Source organism: Natrix helvetica (genome assembly GCF_964273705.1).
Source record: "Natrix helvetica genome assembly, chromosome: W".
Taxonomy (NCBI): domain Eukaryota; kingdom Metazoa; phylum Chordata; class Lepidosauria; order Squamata; family Natricidae; genus Natrix; species Natrix helvetica.
This window is the reverse complement of record NC_138555.1, coordinates 54,721,598-54,735,824: the sequence shown is the minus strand read 5'-3', so window position 1 is coordinate 54,735,824 and position 14,227 is coordinate 54,721,598. Positions and strand designations below refer to the sequence as shown.

The 14,227-nt window shown below is 47.9% G+C and overlaps 1 protein-coding gene across 1 annotated transcript in view; it reads left to right on the top strand.

Moving 5' to 3' along the window:
• Nucleotides 1-14,227, top strand: part of LOC309400852 (DDB1- and CUL4-associated factor 7-like) — an 82,265-nt gene that overhangs the window by 44,172 nt on the left and 23,866 nt on the right. The window contains exon 3 of the mRNA XM_081969561.1: nt 11,756-11,867. Coding sequence (XP_081825687.1) covers nt 11,756-11,867 — 112 coding nt within the window. The remainder of the gene's footprint in view (nt 1-11,755; nt 11,868-14,227) is intronic.

Genomic DNA, 14,227 nt, shown 5'->3' with positions numbered 1-14,227 from the left:
GCTCCTGGGGTTGTCCACAACCAACATCCAGCCGGAGCTTAGGTCTGGCCAGGCGGAATCGAGTGGGTGGACCCACAGGTGGTTGGCTGCCACCGCCTCCCCCCCCCCCCCGACTCCCAACGCTGCCAGGACCCAACTTCCCAAAAATTGGTGTCTCCAAACTGCTCCACTGTGTGGCTGCTGGGGGCGATGGAATAGCTCCACTCCCCATCGTTGTTACCGTCCGACAGGTGCTTCTCTCGCCACCGCATCAAATGGCTGCCTGAAAACCTCTGAGTCGGTAGCAGGGCTCCAGAGCCAGTACCTGCCAATGAACTCCGCCACTAGTCCCCTGCTGGACCCAGCTCCTGCCCTGTGTCTGGAACTGGCAGCTCCTGGGTCAGCTGTATGCTGGCAAGGGCGTCACGCTCCTTGGGGCGCACATCCAGCTGCTCCGGAATAACTGTCACCAGGGACTGTTCCACTGCCACTCCAGCATTGGCCTCCTTCACTGTCACCTCAGCCATCACGACGGCGTTCCCCTGGCCTCCCATGGGTTGCAGGGAACACCTTAGGCCAGCAGCTGGAGATGAGGTATATGAGCGCTGACTTACTGTCATTTTCCGAGCTCTCAGCCCCAGAAGCAGCATGTCACACAGTTCTTGGCATGAACCTCTTTAATGCAGACTAGAAGCTCATGGCAACCCTGAGACGGCATGCCAGATGCTAGCTGTTTTGGGGGTTGACATTCTATTATCTCTGTAAGGATATGGAGCCCCTTCTATTCAAGAAGCATTTGCTCAACCCAATTATTGTGGATAATTTAGACTTTGTGGAGTGCCTCAGGTCTTTCTACAGGTAGACCTTGACTTACAACCATTAGTTTAGTGACTGTTCAAATAGCAATAAGACTTATATACCGCTTCACAGTGCTTTCCAGCCCTCTCTAAGCAGTTTACAGAGTCAGCATATTGCCCCTAACAATCTGGGTCCTCATTTTATCAACCTTGGAAGGATGGAAGGCTGAGTCAACCTTGAACTGTTCAGAATTGAACTCCGGGAGTGAGCAGTGAGTTAGCCTGCAGTACTGCATTCTAACCACTGTGCTACCATGGCTGTTATCTCAAACTTACAACAGCACTAAAAAAAGTGATTTATGACTATTTTTCTCACATACAACCATTGAAGCATCCCTATGGTCACATGATTACAATTTCGGACTCTTGGCAACTGGCATATATTTATGACAGTTGCACTGTCCTAGGGTCATGTGATCACCATTTGTAATCTTCCCAGCCAGCTTCCAATAAGTTAATGGGGGAGTCAAATTCACTGAATGACTGCATGATTAATTTACCAACTGCAGTGATTTGCTTAACTGACAAAAAAAGGTTGTAAAATGGGGCAAAAGTCACTACAACTGCCTTAGCAACAGAAATTTTGAGCTCAATTGTTCTAAGTTGACGACTACCTGTATTCTCTCCACTTCTTTTTGACATTGCTGAAACCAGTTGCAGTGGATGATCTGTCTGCACAGGGTCTGGTATCATGGGTATGCTAATGATGTTCACCTACACATTTTGGCTTTGGGCTAAACCGGTGATGCAGTGGAACTGCTGCTCTGTCTAGTTCATTGAAACTGTCAAGCTTTGGATAGGGAGGAACAGACTCAGAGTGGCTTTGATTTTTGTGGACCAAACAATTCCAGCGAAATAACCATCTTTGGTTGTGAATGAAATTGTACTTCCCTGTTTAGAGATGGTTTGCATTTGAGGATCCTGGATTCACAGCTTCTACTCAATCAGGTAGCACTATGGACAGAGCTTTTGTACAGTTATATTTTGGGCACTAATTGTACCAATTCCTGGATCAGGTGGCCTTCCTCATAGTCTCTCATACCTTAGTCACCTCATGCTTGGTTATCATAATATGGCTCTTGGAAAACATCTGGAAGCTACATCCAGTAGAAAATATGGCAGCCTGGGCAGTGTTGGATATATCCCAATATACTTGTGTGACTCTACTTTTTCAGGAGCTACATTGCCAGTTGGTTTCCAGAAGAGATTTAAGGATCTTTAAAGTCCTATGGCGGCTTCTGATAAGGTTATCTGAGGGACCGCCTTTTTCCATATTCATCTGTCCATGCAATCAGGTTGAATAGGGTCAAACCTCCTCCAAGTCTTGTCTGTGTGAGATTATCATCTGTCAAAACCTTGGAAACAGGCATTTTTATTGCTATTCCATACTTTGTAATTCCCTCCCTGCACCTTCGCTCCTGGGTTTCAGAAGAGCATTCAAGACCTGGTGGTTCCATCTGACACAGGAAGAGGGCACATTGTGCGTGAAAGTTGGAATCTGGCGGGCCCATGACTTTATATATCTTTGGTTTATTATTTTGGCATTGACAAATTTGTTTGTAATATAGGTGGGTTTGTTTGTTTATTGGTTTTTATTTTATGCTAATTTTGTTAACCACCCAGAGTATTTGAGAATGGTTAGCATAAAGAGAATAAATAAATGAAATACTTGTAACCCTGTCCCTTTCATCTCAATAAATTGTGTTCAGGAAGTTTCTATAAGAATCTTACTTGGAAAAATTACTATCAGTTGCATCAGCTGCCAAGTATTTGACAGGGATAAGAGAAATATGTTGAAGTTCAGTTTTTTGATGCAAATAAAACCACTTACCAGTAATAGTGTAATTGAAATTACTTGTATTTCATTGTCTGAAATTGAACTTTCCTAGCTAGGGTTTGGTTTCACTGCTGTTTTGCAATTACATGAAGATAAAATAAAAGAATGTTTTCCAAGGCAAGAGTCTAGCAGTGTGTTTCACTATAGCTATAGTCCTACATTAAATATTTTTATATATGGCTTACTGTTCTGACTCCCCCCTTCTCGTATACCAAATCACTCCGAAACAAGGTCTCTGCAAGATGTTTTATTTACATACAGTTTAAACCTTGGCAGCAATCCAGGTACAGATAACACTTTGGCAGCAATCCAGCCTGCCGAGGTACAGATAACACCTTGGCAGCAATGCAGCATGCCGACGTCCAGATACCACCTTGGCAGCAATCCAGCCTGCCGAGGTACGACACAGATTTGAGAGCGTCTCCAACTCTAATGATCAGTTGATTCCTGCAAAACAACTGTCGGAAAGTCCCTCCTTAAATAGCCTTGAGAGGAGCCTGATTACGATCACCTGAATCCAATCATCTCTTGTAAATGCGTAGCTGTTCTCTCCGTCTATCAGCTCTCTGTTGCCTGTCATCCAGAAACCACTCCCTTGTCTCCTCCCCGCTGCTCCAAGGCATGACATCAGGAGCACACTCCCTTTGGCTTTCACCACTGCTCCATGCCTCAGGCGCCTCCTGGTGGCCAACCAGCCTCTCTGATCCCTGCTCGGAGTCAGAACCCTGTCCAGGGTCCTCCACATCCTCCAGAGCCGACTCATAGGGACCCTCGCTGTCGGAGTCTGGTGGCAGCTCCAACGGCTCCTGCTGGGCCACAACACTATCCCTCACCGCAGGGCCCTTCCCCCGGGTCTGACGCTCAGGATGTGGCCTCGAGGGATATTGCGCATGATAGGCTCACACCAGAGCAGGGGCATGCACAGCCGTCGCATCGGTCCAGGTCCCCCCGTCCGACCGCTCGTCTGTCCAGTCTACCAAATACTGGAACCGTCCCTTGAGCCATCTCGAGTCATGGATCCGGGTCACTTCGTGCGGTGGCCGCGTGTCCACATCACGCGATGACGGCTGGGGGGAAGAGGGTTGGCGGAGAGGACATGCCGACAGCTCCGGGATCAGAAGCGAGCGATGGAACACCGGGTGCACTCGCATCGAGCGTGGGAGGGTTAGGCGATAGGCCACCGGGTTGATGACGGCCTCCACGGGGAACGGCCCAAGATACCGGTGGTCCAACTTCTTAGTCGGCTGGTGGGACGGAAGATGCCGCGTGGACAGCCACACGCGATTTCCCACAGCCAACTCCGGCACTGCACGTTGAGACTTCTCGGCTACCCTTTTGTAGTCCTCCTTTGCCTGATTCAGATAGCAGCACACCACTTGGTGGATGGCCTGGAGCTCAGAGAGGAAGTCCTGCGCTGCGGGGACCGGAGAGTCCATTGAGGTGAGAAGGAAAAAGCGAGGGTGGTACCCGACGTTCGCCATGAAGGGCGTCCGTGTGGAGGTATGCTGTGAGTTGTTAAATGCGAACTCCGCCACGGCTAGGTACTCCGCCCAATTGTTCTGCTGCTGGTTCATGAAGCAGCGCAGGTATTGTTCCAGAATCCCAATCACCTCCGTTCCCCCCATCGGTTTCGGGATGGTGCGCCGAGGATAAACAAACCTGGACATCTAGAGCGGCCATCAGCCCTTTCCAGAACTGGGCCGTGAATTGTGTCCCGACGGTCTGATATGACCCGGTCAGGTTGGCCGTGCAGCCGGAACACGTGGTGGATGAACATGCGGGCGGTGGCGCGGGCTGTCGGCAATCTCTGACGGGATGAAATGCGCCATCTTGGTGAGCATGTGCACCACCATGAGGACCGTGGTAAACCCTGACGACGGAGGCAGTTCCGTCAAGAAGTCCATGGACACGGCTCCCCAGGGTCTGTCCGGGGTCGGCAAGGGCTGCAATAAACCTGGAGGAGCTCCCGTCGCTGACTTGGCCTGTCGACATTGTACGCATGACGTGACGTACTTCTGCACGTCGTCTCGTAAACGGGGCCACCAGAAAGTACGGGAGACAAGGTGCAATGTCTTGAAAGGTCAAAATGTCCCGCTGTTGGAGTGTCATGACACTGGGAGAGAACCAGTCCACGGAGGGGCCCTGCGGGCACATAGAGCCAGTCCCGATACCTCAAAAGGTCATCGTCAAAGGTCTACGGGGAAGCCGGCCCTACCTCTGCCCTCCGTTTTTCCACCCACTTGCCATCCCACTGCGCATCCCGTATCAGAGACCGTAAGTCCATGGGTTCATGAACTGCAGCGAAGGATTCGATGGGTAGAACAGTCCGGTGTGGAAGTGAGTCTGCAGGGTCAGAGTACTCCGGTTTCCTAGACAGTGCATCCGCCCTTTGATTCAGCGCACTAGGGATGTACGTCACTTTAAAATTGAACCGGGCAACGAACAGAGACCACCGGATCTGGCGTTGGTTCAGCTTACCTGCCGTGGTCAAAAATTCTAAATTCCGATGATCCGTCGGGACCTTGACCTGATGCCTGGCCCCCTCCAGGTGATGCCTCCAGGCCTCGAACGCCACCTTCATAGCCAACAACTCCTTCTCTCAGATGGTGTAATTGCGCTCGGAAGGATTGAGTTTCCGAGAGTAGTAAGCGCAAGGAAAAAGGGTACCATCAGGGCCGTGAGCCTGCAGTAACACCGCCCCCACCGCGATGTCAGACGCGTCCGCCTCCACTACAAAGGGACGATGGGGATCAGGGTGCTTCAGGATCGGCTCCCTCGTAAAAGCACGCTTCAGGGCCATGAATGCCTGTTTCGTGGGCCCCCAGTGAAACGGCACTTTCTTTTGTAGGAGCCGAGTGAGGGGCGCAGTCAAGAAAGCAAAGCTGGGGATGAAGGTCCGGTAGTAGTTGGCAAACCCGAGGAGTCTCTGCACATCCTTCATACGTCGAGGAGGTTGCCAACTATGCAATGCCTCCACCTTGCCCGGCTCCATCGCAATTCCTTCAGGGGAGATACGGTGCCCCAGGAACTCGATGGTAGTCTGCCAAAACTGGCACTTTTCCAGCTTTACGAACAAACGATGTTCTTGGAGTCGCTGCAAGACCAGACGCAAGTGATGTTGATGATCCTTCCGGGACGTTGAGTAGATCAAGATGTCGTCCAGGTAAATGACGACAAACTGATCCAAAAGGTCCCAGAAGATATCATTCACAAAATGTTGGAAGACTGCCGGCGCATTGGTCAACCCGAACGGCATGACCGTGAACTCGAAATGTCCATACCGGGTGCCAAAGGCCGTCTTCCATTTGTCTCCCGTCCTGACGCAGACCAGGTTGTAAGCGCCACGTAAGTCCAATTTCGTGAACACCGTTGCCTCCCGGAGCCGCTCCAACAACTCAGGAATCAGGGGCAGCGGGTAACGGTTACGTACTGTGATGGCATTCAGGCGCCGGTAATCGCAACAGAGTCTCAGATCCCCGGTCTTCTTTTTCACAAACAAAAGCGGGGCAGACAAGGGTGAGGACAAAGGCCGGATAAACCCCCGGGCGAGGTTCTTGTCAAGAAAGTCCCGCAATGCGGCCAACTCCGGCTCGGACATGGAGTACAGATGACCCGTAGGGAGCTTCGCATCAGGTACCAGGTCGATGGGACAGTCATAAGGCCGGTGCAGCGGCAGTTGATCCGCCTCCTGTTCGCTGAAGACATCCGCGAACTCCGCTAAACCCGGCCACCTTTGGCGAGCTGGGTACCTGGGCCGCACAGACCTGCCAGGTGTGGTCGACGCATTGCAGGGACGGGAACCTGATCCGGTTCTGCGACCAGTAGATCTGAGGGTCGTGCGCCCGCAGCCAAGCCAAGCCCATGACCACGGGGAAATGCAGGCCTGAAGCCACGTAAAATTGGATGGCCTCCTTGTGCTCCCCGAGGATCAGGCGCAACGGCTGCGTGGCGGCCTTGATAGGCCCAGACAGCAGCAACCAGCCGTCAATAGTCTCGACCCGCATCGGTGGGTCCACCGGACACAGAGGGACGTTGCACGCTGTAGCAAATGCCGTATCCATAAAGTTCGTGGTAGCCCCGGAATCGAGCAAGACATGGGCGGGAATTCCCTGTGGACTACCCGACAAGAGGATGTGTGCTGCTAAGATCATGTGCCGTGGCAGCCCGTCCACCTCTGTTTCGGCCTGCGTCTGACCTAAAGTTTCCCTCAGATCGGGCCCCGCCTGTTTCCCGACACGGTGGTCCGTCGCTGAGGGGAGGCCGCAGACCGTGCAGACCCCCTACTCTTTTGGGGGCAAACCTCAGCCAGGTGTCCAGGATCCCCACAGTAGAAACACAACCCCCCTGCACGCCGTCTGTCCATTTCCGTGCGTGACACTCGGGGTCTGGCGGCACCCAACTCCATGGGCTCCTCCCATGTAACTGCAGTCTCCTGAGGGCCCGGCACCCTAGTGGTCTCCTGGGACGCGCGGCGAGGCCTCTATCCAGAGGCACAAGTGGACCAACGCGTCAAACGTCGGTGGACAGGCCACCCTCACCAGCTCATCCTGCAAGGCATCAGACAGCCCATCCTGAAAAGTGTCCATGAGGGCTGGCTCATTCCAAGCTGAGTCCTGACTAAGCAGCTGGAATTCGCTGACATAATCCTGCAAGGAGCCACGACCCTGCTGCAGCGACTTGAGTAGTCTGGTGGCTGTTTCCCCCTTAATGGGATCCTCAAACATCAGCCTGAGATGGTTACAAAAGCCCTGGAAATCATCCAGCAAAGGCCTAGGCTGAGATAGCAACGGAGTAGCCCAACAAGCTGCTGTGCCTGAGAGCAAGCTGATAATAAATCCCACCTTTGTCCGGTCGCTGGGAAAGTCCTCCGCTCTCAAGCTGATAAACAGCTGGCATTGTCCCAAGAATGCTGCAAACCTGTTTTGATTGCCATCAAACTTGTCTGGTGTAGCCACTGGGCATTTCCTCCGTTGCTGGGGGTGGTGGTTAGCAGGTCGCTGAAGCTGAGAGACTTGACCAGCCAGCAAAGCCAGTTGTTGAGCCAACTGAGCGTTCTCAGCATGGAGTTGCTCCATTGCAGCTTAATGGAGCTTCGTTTGGGGCAGGAATCAATCTGTTCTGACTCCCCCCTTCTCGTATACCAAATCACTCTGAAACAAGGTCTCTGCAAGATGTTTTATTTACATACAGTTTAAACCTTGGCAGCAATCCAGGTACAGATAACACTTTGGCAGCAATCCAGCCTGCTGAGGTCCAGATAACACATTGGCGGCAATCCAGCCTGCCGAGGTCCAGATACCACCTTGGCAGCAATCCAGCCTGCCGAGGTACGACACAGATTTGAGAGCGTCTCCATCCTTGCCTGGCATCCAGAAACCACTCCCTTGTCTCCTCCCCGCTGCTCCAAGGCATGACATTGTACTTCTGGTAGTTCTCGATCCACATACTGCTGGAGCCTAGCTTGTAGGATTTTGAGCATAACTTTACTAGCATGTGAAATGTTTGCAATGGTGCGGTAGTTTGAACATTCTTTGGCATTGCCCTTCTTTGGAATTGGAATTGGAATGTAAACTGACCTTTTCCAATCCTGTGGCCACTGTTGAGTTTTCCAATTTTTCTGGCAAATTGAGTGTAGCACTTTTACTGCATCGTCTTTTAAGATTTTGAATAGCTCAGCTGGAATACTGTCACCTCCACTAGCTTTGTTGTTGCTCAGATTTTCTAAGGCCCATTGGACTTCACATTCTAGGATGTCTGGCTCGAGGTCAGTGACCACCCCATCTTGGTTATCAGGGACGTTAAGCTCATTCTTGTATAGTTCTTCTGTGTAATTTTGCCACCTCTTCTTAATCTCTTATGCCTCTGTTAGGTCCCCGCCATTTTGGCCCTTTATCATACCCACCTTTGCATGAAACGTTCCCTTCATATCTCCAATTTTCTTGAAGAGATCTCTGGTCCTCCCTATTCTATTGTTTTCTTCTATTTCTTTGCACTGTTCATTTAAGAAAGCATTCTTATCTCTTCTAGCTATTCTCTGGAATTCTGCATTCAATTGGGTGCATTTTCTCTTTCTCCCTTGCCTTTTGCTTCTCTTCTTTCCTCAGCTATTTGCAAAGCTTCCTCAGACAGCCATTTTGCTTTCTTGCATTTCTTTTTCTTTGGGATGGTTTTAGTTGCTCTTGTACAATGTTGCGAACCTCCGTCCATAGATCTTCAGGCACTCTGTCTATCAAATCTAATTCCTTAAATCTATTTGTGACCTCTACTGTATATTCACCAGGGATATGGTTTAGTTCATACCTGAGTGGCCTAGTGCTTTTCCCTACTTTCTTCAATTTAAGCCTAAATTTTGCAATGAGAAGCTCATGATCTGAGCCACAGTCAGCTCCTGGTCTTGTTTTTACTGACTGTATAGAGCTTCTCCATCTTTGGCTGAAGAGCACAGTCAATCTGATTTCTGTGTTGATCGTCTGGTGATATCCATGTGTAGAGTTGTCTCTTGGGTTGTTGGAAAAGAGTGTTTGCTATGACCATCGTATTTTCTTGACAAAATTTTATCAGCCTGTGCCATGCTTCATTTTGTACTCCAAGGCCAAACTTGCCTGTTATTCCGGTTATCTTTTGGCTTCCTACTTTAGCATTCTAATCCCCCATGATGATAAGGACATCATTTTTTGGTGTTAATTCTATAAAGTGCTGTAGGGCTTTATAGAACCGGTCAATTTCATCCTCTTCAGCACCAGTGGTTGGGGCGTAGACTTGGATTGCTGTGATGTTGAATGGTTTGCCTTGGATTCGAACTGAGATCATTCTGTCATTTTGGGGATTGTATCCCAGTATTGCTTTTCCTATTCTTTTATTGACTATGAAGGCTACTCCATTTCTTCTGAGGGATTCTTGCCCACAGAAGTATACCTGATGGTCACCTGAATTAAATTCACCCATTCCTGTCCATTTTAGTTTGCTGATTCCTAAGATGTCGATGTTCAGTCTTGTCATCTCTTGTTTGACCATGTCCAGCTTGCCTTGATTCATGGATCTTACATTCCAGGTTCCTAAGGAGTATAGGTCTTTACAGCATCGGACTTTCCTTTCACCACCAGATACATCCACAGCTGAGTGTCCTTTTGGCTTTGGCCCAGCCACTTCACTCTTTCTTGCGCTACTAGTACCAGCCCTCTGCTCTTCCCCAGTAGCATATTGGACACCTTCCGACCTGAGGGGGCTCATCTTCCAGCTTCATATCTTTTTCCCTTTTGGTACTGTCCATGGGGTTTTCATGGCAAAGATACTGGAGTGGGTTGCCATTTCCTTCTCCAGTGGATCACGTTTTGTCAGAGCTCTCTGCTATGACCTGTCCGTCTTGGGTGGCCCTACACGGCATAGTTCATAGCTTCATTGAGCTACACAAGCCCCTTCGCCATGACTGTTCTGACCCACCCTTCACAGAAGCAAGAAACAGACTCCTCGCAAAGAAAAAACCCTCTTTATTTACACCTTGTGAATTAACTGCATTCACCCACAAAGTTCAGGCAAGAGTCCTGCAAGGAGTTAACTGAAGCAGTAGGCCTTATCAGCCTGTTACAATAATTGCAAGGCTGTGAGCTCCCAGCCGAAAGGCTGCAAATTAAGTCAGTTCAAATAAGCAAACCTCAGTTCTGTCAAGGCAATCTTTGTCGCACAAAACACAATGAGCAAAATCTCCAGAAATGCGAACTGTTGTCTGCTATGACCACCACTCCCTTTTCCTCCTATTTATTCCCCAGCCAGGTTGGGGCCATTTAGCATCCACGTTTGTTTTGCTTCCCGAGTTGACTCTTTGTCCTCCGTTGTTCACCTCCTATCTGCTCTGCGCATGCGTGCATCTGGAACAGGCTCCAGCTGTTCTTCCTTCTCACTCATCTCTGACTCCAAAGGCAGCTGCTTCTCTGGTGGCTGGGAAATGCCGGATGGCCCTGGCTCTATCTCTGTGTCTGATGCTGAGCATCCATCAGAGGCTTCCCCAGGATCCAGAACTGGTCCAAGTTCTTCCCCAAGCACATCATCATCTGAGTCTGCCGCCAGCTCTGCTGGTGGCTGGCGGGCCACAACAATGACAAGGCAGTAATCCATGAAGGGGCCAGCAAGGTTAGAACCAATTTAATCCCAATGGGTATGGTGTTCCAAACAGGAGGTGCTGCACAGTAAATACCTGCTTTCTGGATCCTGCAAGAAGACATTATTTAATTGATGGGACACACTGCATGCCTCCGGTTGGATCTCATGGCATAGATAGAAAAATCAGGGCGAAATGGTCCTACAAATGACCCAATTATATGCTATGAAGGGCTTTTATAAATGACAAAATTCTGGAATTACACCCAGAACGAGTGGTCCAAACGAGTGTAGAGTCCAGGGGCTGAAGACAAGGCAGTTCCAGGGGCACCTGGGGGGGGGGGGGGGGGGAGCCAACCAGATTGAGAGCCAGCTGCAGGAGTGGATCAGCTGCAGAGGGCCAGCGGAGATGACAGGCTCCAGACAACCTCTGACGAGGAACAGCTTCTATCTTGCCACCCTAGCCCACAGCCCAGACATATGATGAATAAAGAAGATTTTTGTCATATGTAGTACAGAACCAGAACTTGGCAGAAATTTGTTTGGCAGAAACACTGTTCTTGTCATTTGCCCCCATTCATCACCTCCTGCTGATACCTCTAGTTAAATCCAAAATTATATGACCTGAAGAAATGTATTCATGCAGTTGGGTTTTATTCAGTGCCCTCTTAAAATCTATGAGAGCAAATGTTAAGGGTTCAAGGTAGAAGTACAATCCTGCTGCTTGAAGGAATTCTCTCTAACTTAACTAAAAAAAAACCATCTTGAATTATGTTTCTAATATAATGAAGAATAATTATAATGGGGAAACTATATATTGTCTCTGATTTTGTTATTTGGATGCAATGAAATATTACAGAAAAGCATGAGACCTTGCAGGACAATACACAGAATTGCCTTTTCCCTATGTTTTATGGAATCCATACTCTTTTAAATAAGTAAACTGACTCAATCTGATCACAAGCATATATTGATATTTTTTGTTCAGGTGGGTGAAACAGAGACCAGGCTAGAATGTCTGCTGAACAACAATAAGAATTCAGATTTTTGTGCTCCACTGACCTCCTTTGATTGGAATGAAGTGGATCCTTATCTATTAGGTAAGGGACAAATACTAATGTAGCAGAATGATGATGATAACATGATTAAAATAACTAAGACTTCTATTTATAAATGTAGCTTGTTGGCAGATATCAGCTTCAGAAACTAGCCAAAGGCAGACTTCGTATTATCTTCAAGATGTAGACAATATTTTGGTGGCCAGTGGCGTTAACATATTGGGGGGAGGTGGATAGCTGCAAATGGATGGAGCTACATCATGGATTTAAGTGAGGGGGGAATTTAGAGAAGTTTGTTTTTCTTCTGATTGGGCTTATTTTCATTTATTCTCAAAATTCCAAAAAATTACAGGCATACAACCATTCATTTAGTGACATTTGAAGTTACAACAACATTGGAAAAAGTGATTTATAACAATTTATCACACTTACAACCATTGCAACATCCTCATGGTCACATAATCAAAATTCAGACGCTTGGTAACTGGCATGTGTTTATGATGGTTGCAGTGTCCCAGGGTCATGTGATCCACCTTTTACGACCTTCTGACAAGCAAAGTCAATGTGGAAGCCAGATTCACTTAACAACCATGTTACTAACTTAATGACTGCAGTTATTCACTTAACAACTATGGCAGGAATGGTTGTGAAATGGGGCAAAACTCACTTAACTGTCTTGGTTAGCAACAGAAATTTCGAGCTCAATTGTGGTCATAGGTCGAGGACTACCTGTATACTACCAATAATTTTCTGGAATCATGGCCAGAGGAGACTAAATGGAATTACAATCACAATTGAGCCTTCAATTTGGTTTGTAAGTCATTGTGGTCATTAAGCAAGGCACCCATGTGACTGCCTCACTCAAGGACTGCAATACCAGCAACCCACCACCACCACCATTGCAGTTGTTAAATGACTACATGGGTCATTATGTGACTGCACACAGGAACATCAGAGGATGGGGGAGGCTCAGTGTACATTGGCCTGAAGAAACCTGCCATGGGCTGGGAGGCCTCAGGCCACTGGGCCCACCAATGCATGGGCCTTCCTCCCACCCAACTGGGCAAGTTCATTTACCTTCCCTTTCTGCATAGCTATTGAGAAGCATGTCCAGCTGTTGTGAGGCACAGCTACTGTAGAAAGCTCGCCAACACAATGTTTCTGAAGGTAGAAAGAACCTCACGCATCATGAGCTCTGGCACTCATCTCACAATGTTCTGAGGCTCTTTCTACCTTCAGAAACCTCATGAGACAAACACCAGCCATTGCGAAAATTCTGAAGGCTAGAAAGAGCCTCAGAAACATTAAAAGACTCCCTCACAACCTAGTGCTCGTCTTGCAATGTCTCCAAAGGTAGAAAAAGCCTCAGAACATTGTGAGGGCTGGTGCTTAGCAGCAGCTGCATGGAAAGGGAAGGTAAGTGGACCTGTGCAGTGGGGTGAGTAGAAGGCTCAAGATTTCCAGGAGTGGTGGGGGGGGAGGGAAGGCCTCTGCATCAGTGGTCCTACCCAGTTGAGGCCTCCTGGCCCACAGCAGTTTTCGCATGTCAGTGGGCATAGCTGGCCAAGGCCTCCCAGCATGTGGGGGAAGGGGACTTGTGCTCCTGCAGTTGTAAGAGTGGGCACACTGCGAAGCACCTAAATTTTTGTCATATGACCATGGGTGGTATGTCCCTTCGTTGTCCAACAAAAAGACCTGAAACTACTGAAAAAATCTAGTCTGACCACTCTTTTTGTGGGGCAATTCTTTGTTGGTACAATAATTGGCTAGGCAATCAAAATGGTTAAGTACTATTTTTTGAATTGTCAAATATTCAGCAGAATTTGTGATTTCGGTGGTCTGTTTTTATAATCGCATCATGGCTTCATTTTAATAGCTAAGGAAGTAGGAACCTCTTGGTCTTGTACCCTTTTCTCCCATTTTAATGTTTATTTGAATTCTCACTAAGGCTTTAAAATTAAAGTTTGTAATAGCAAATTATATCTATGCTTAAATGTATATACTTATTTTCATTCTGTTATAGAGCATAGTTGTTTAAAATTTAATTTTATTAATACACATTAGTTCTGTAACAAATACTCTTTATTTTATTAATGAAATAGTCAAGTGAAATATACGTATTTTGATCATATGGAAATTCATAGTCCCATGACATTAAGTAGAATTAATCACAATGTAGAAAAACATGTTTTAATTTTTGTTTTAAAGCTGGTAGTTTGATTTAAATGTTTTGACTGCTATAAGGGATCTGAGGATTGCTATACTGTTAAAAAAAGTTAACAGACACATTTAGGTTGCTTTCTATAAATCAAGAAGGGGTGGAGGTTTACTTTGAGGTCTAGAATAAGAAATTTTATGTAATGATCCATATATGTATTGCTTTTAAGAAAAAACAATCTTAA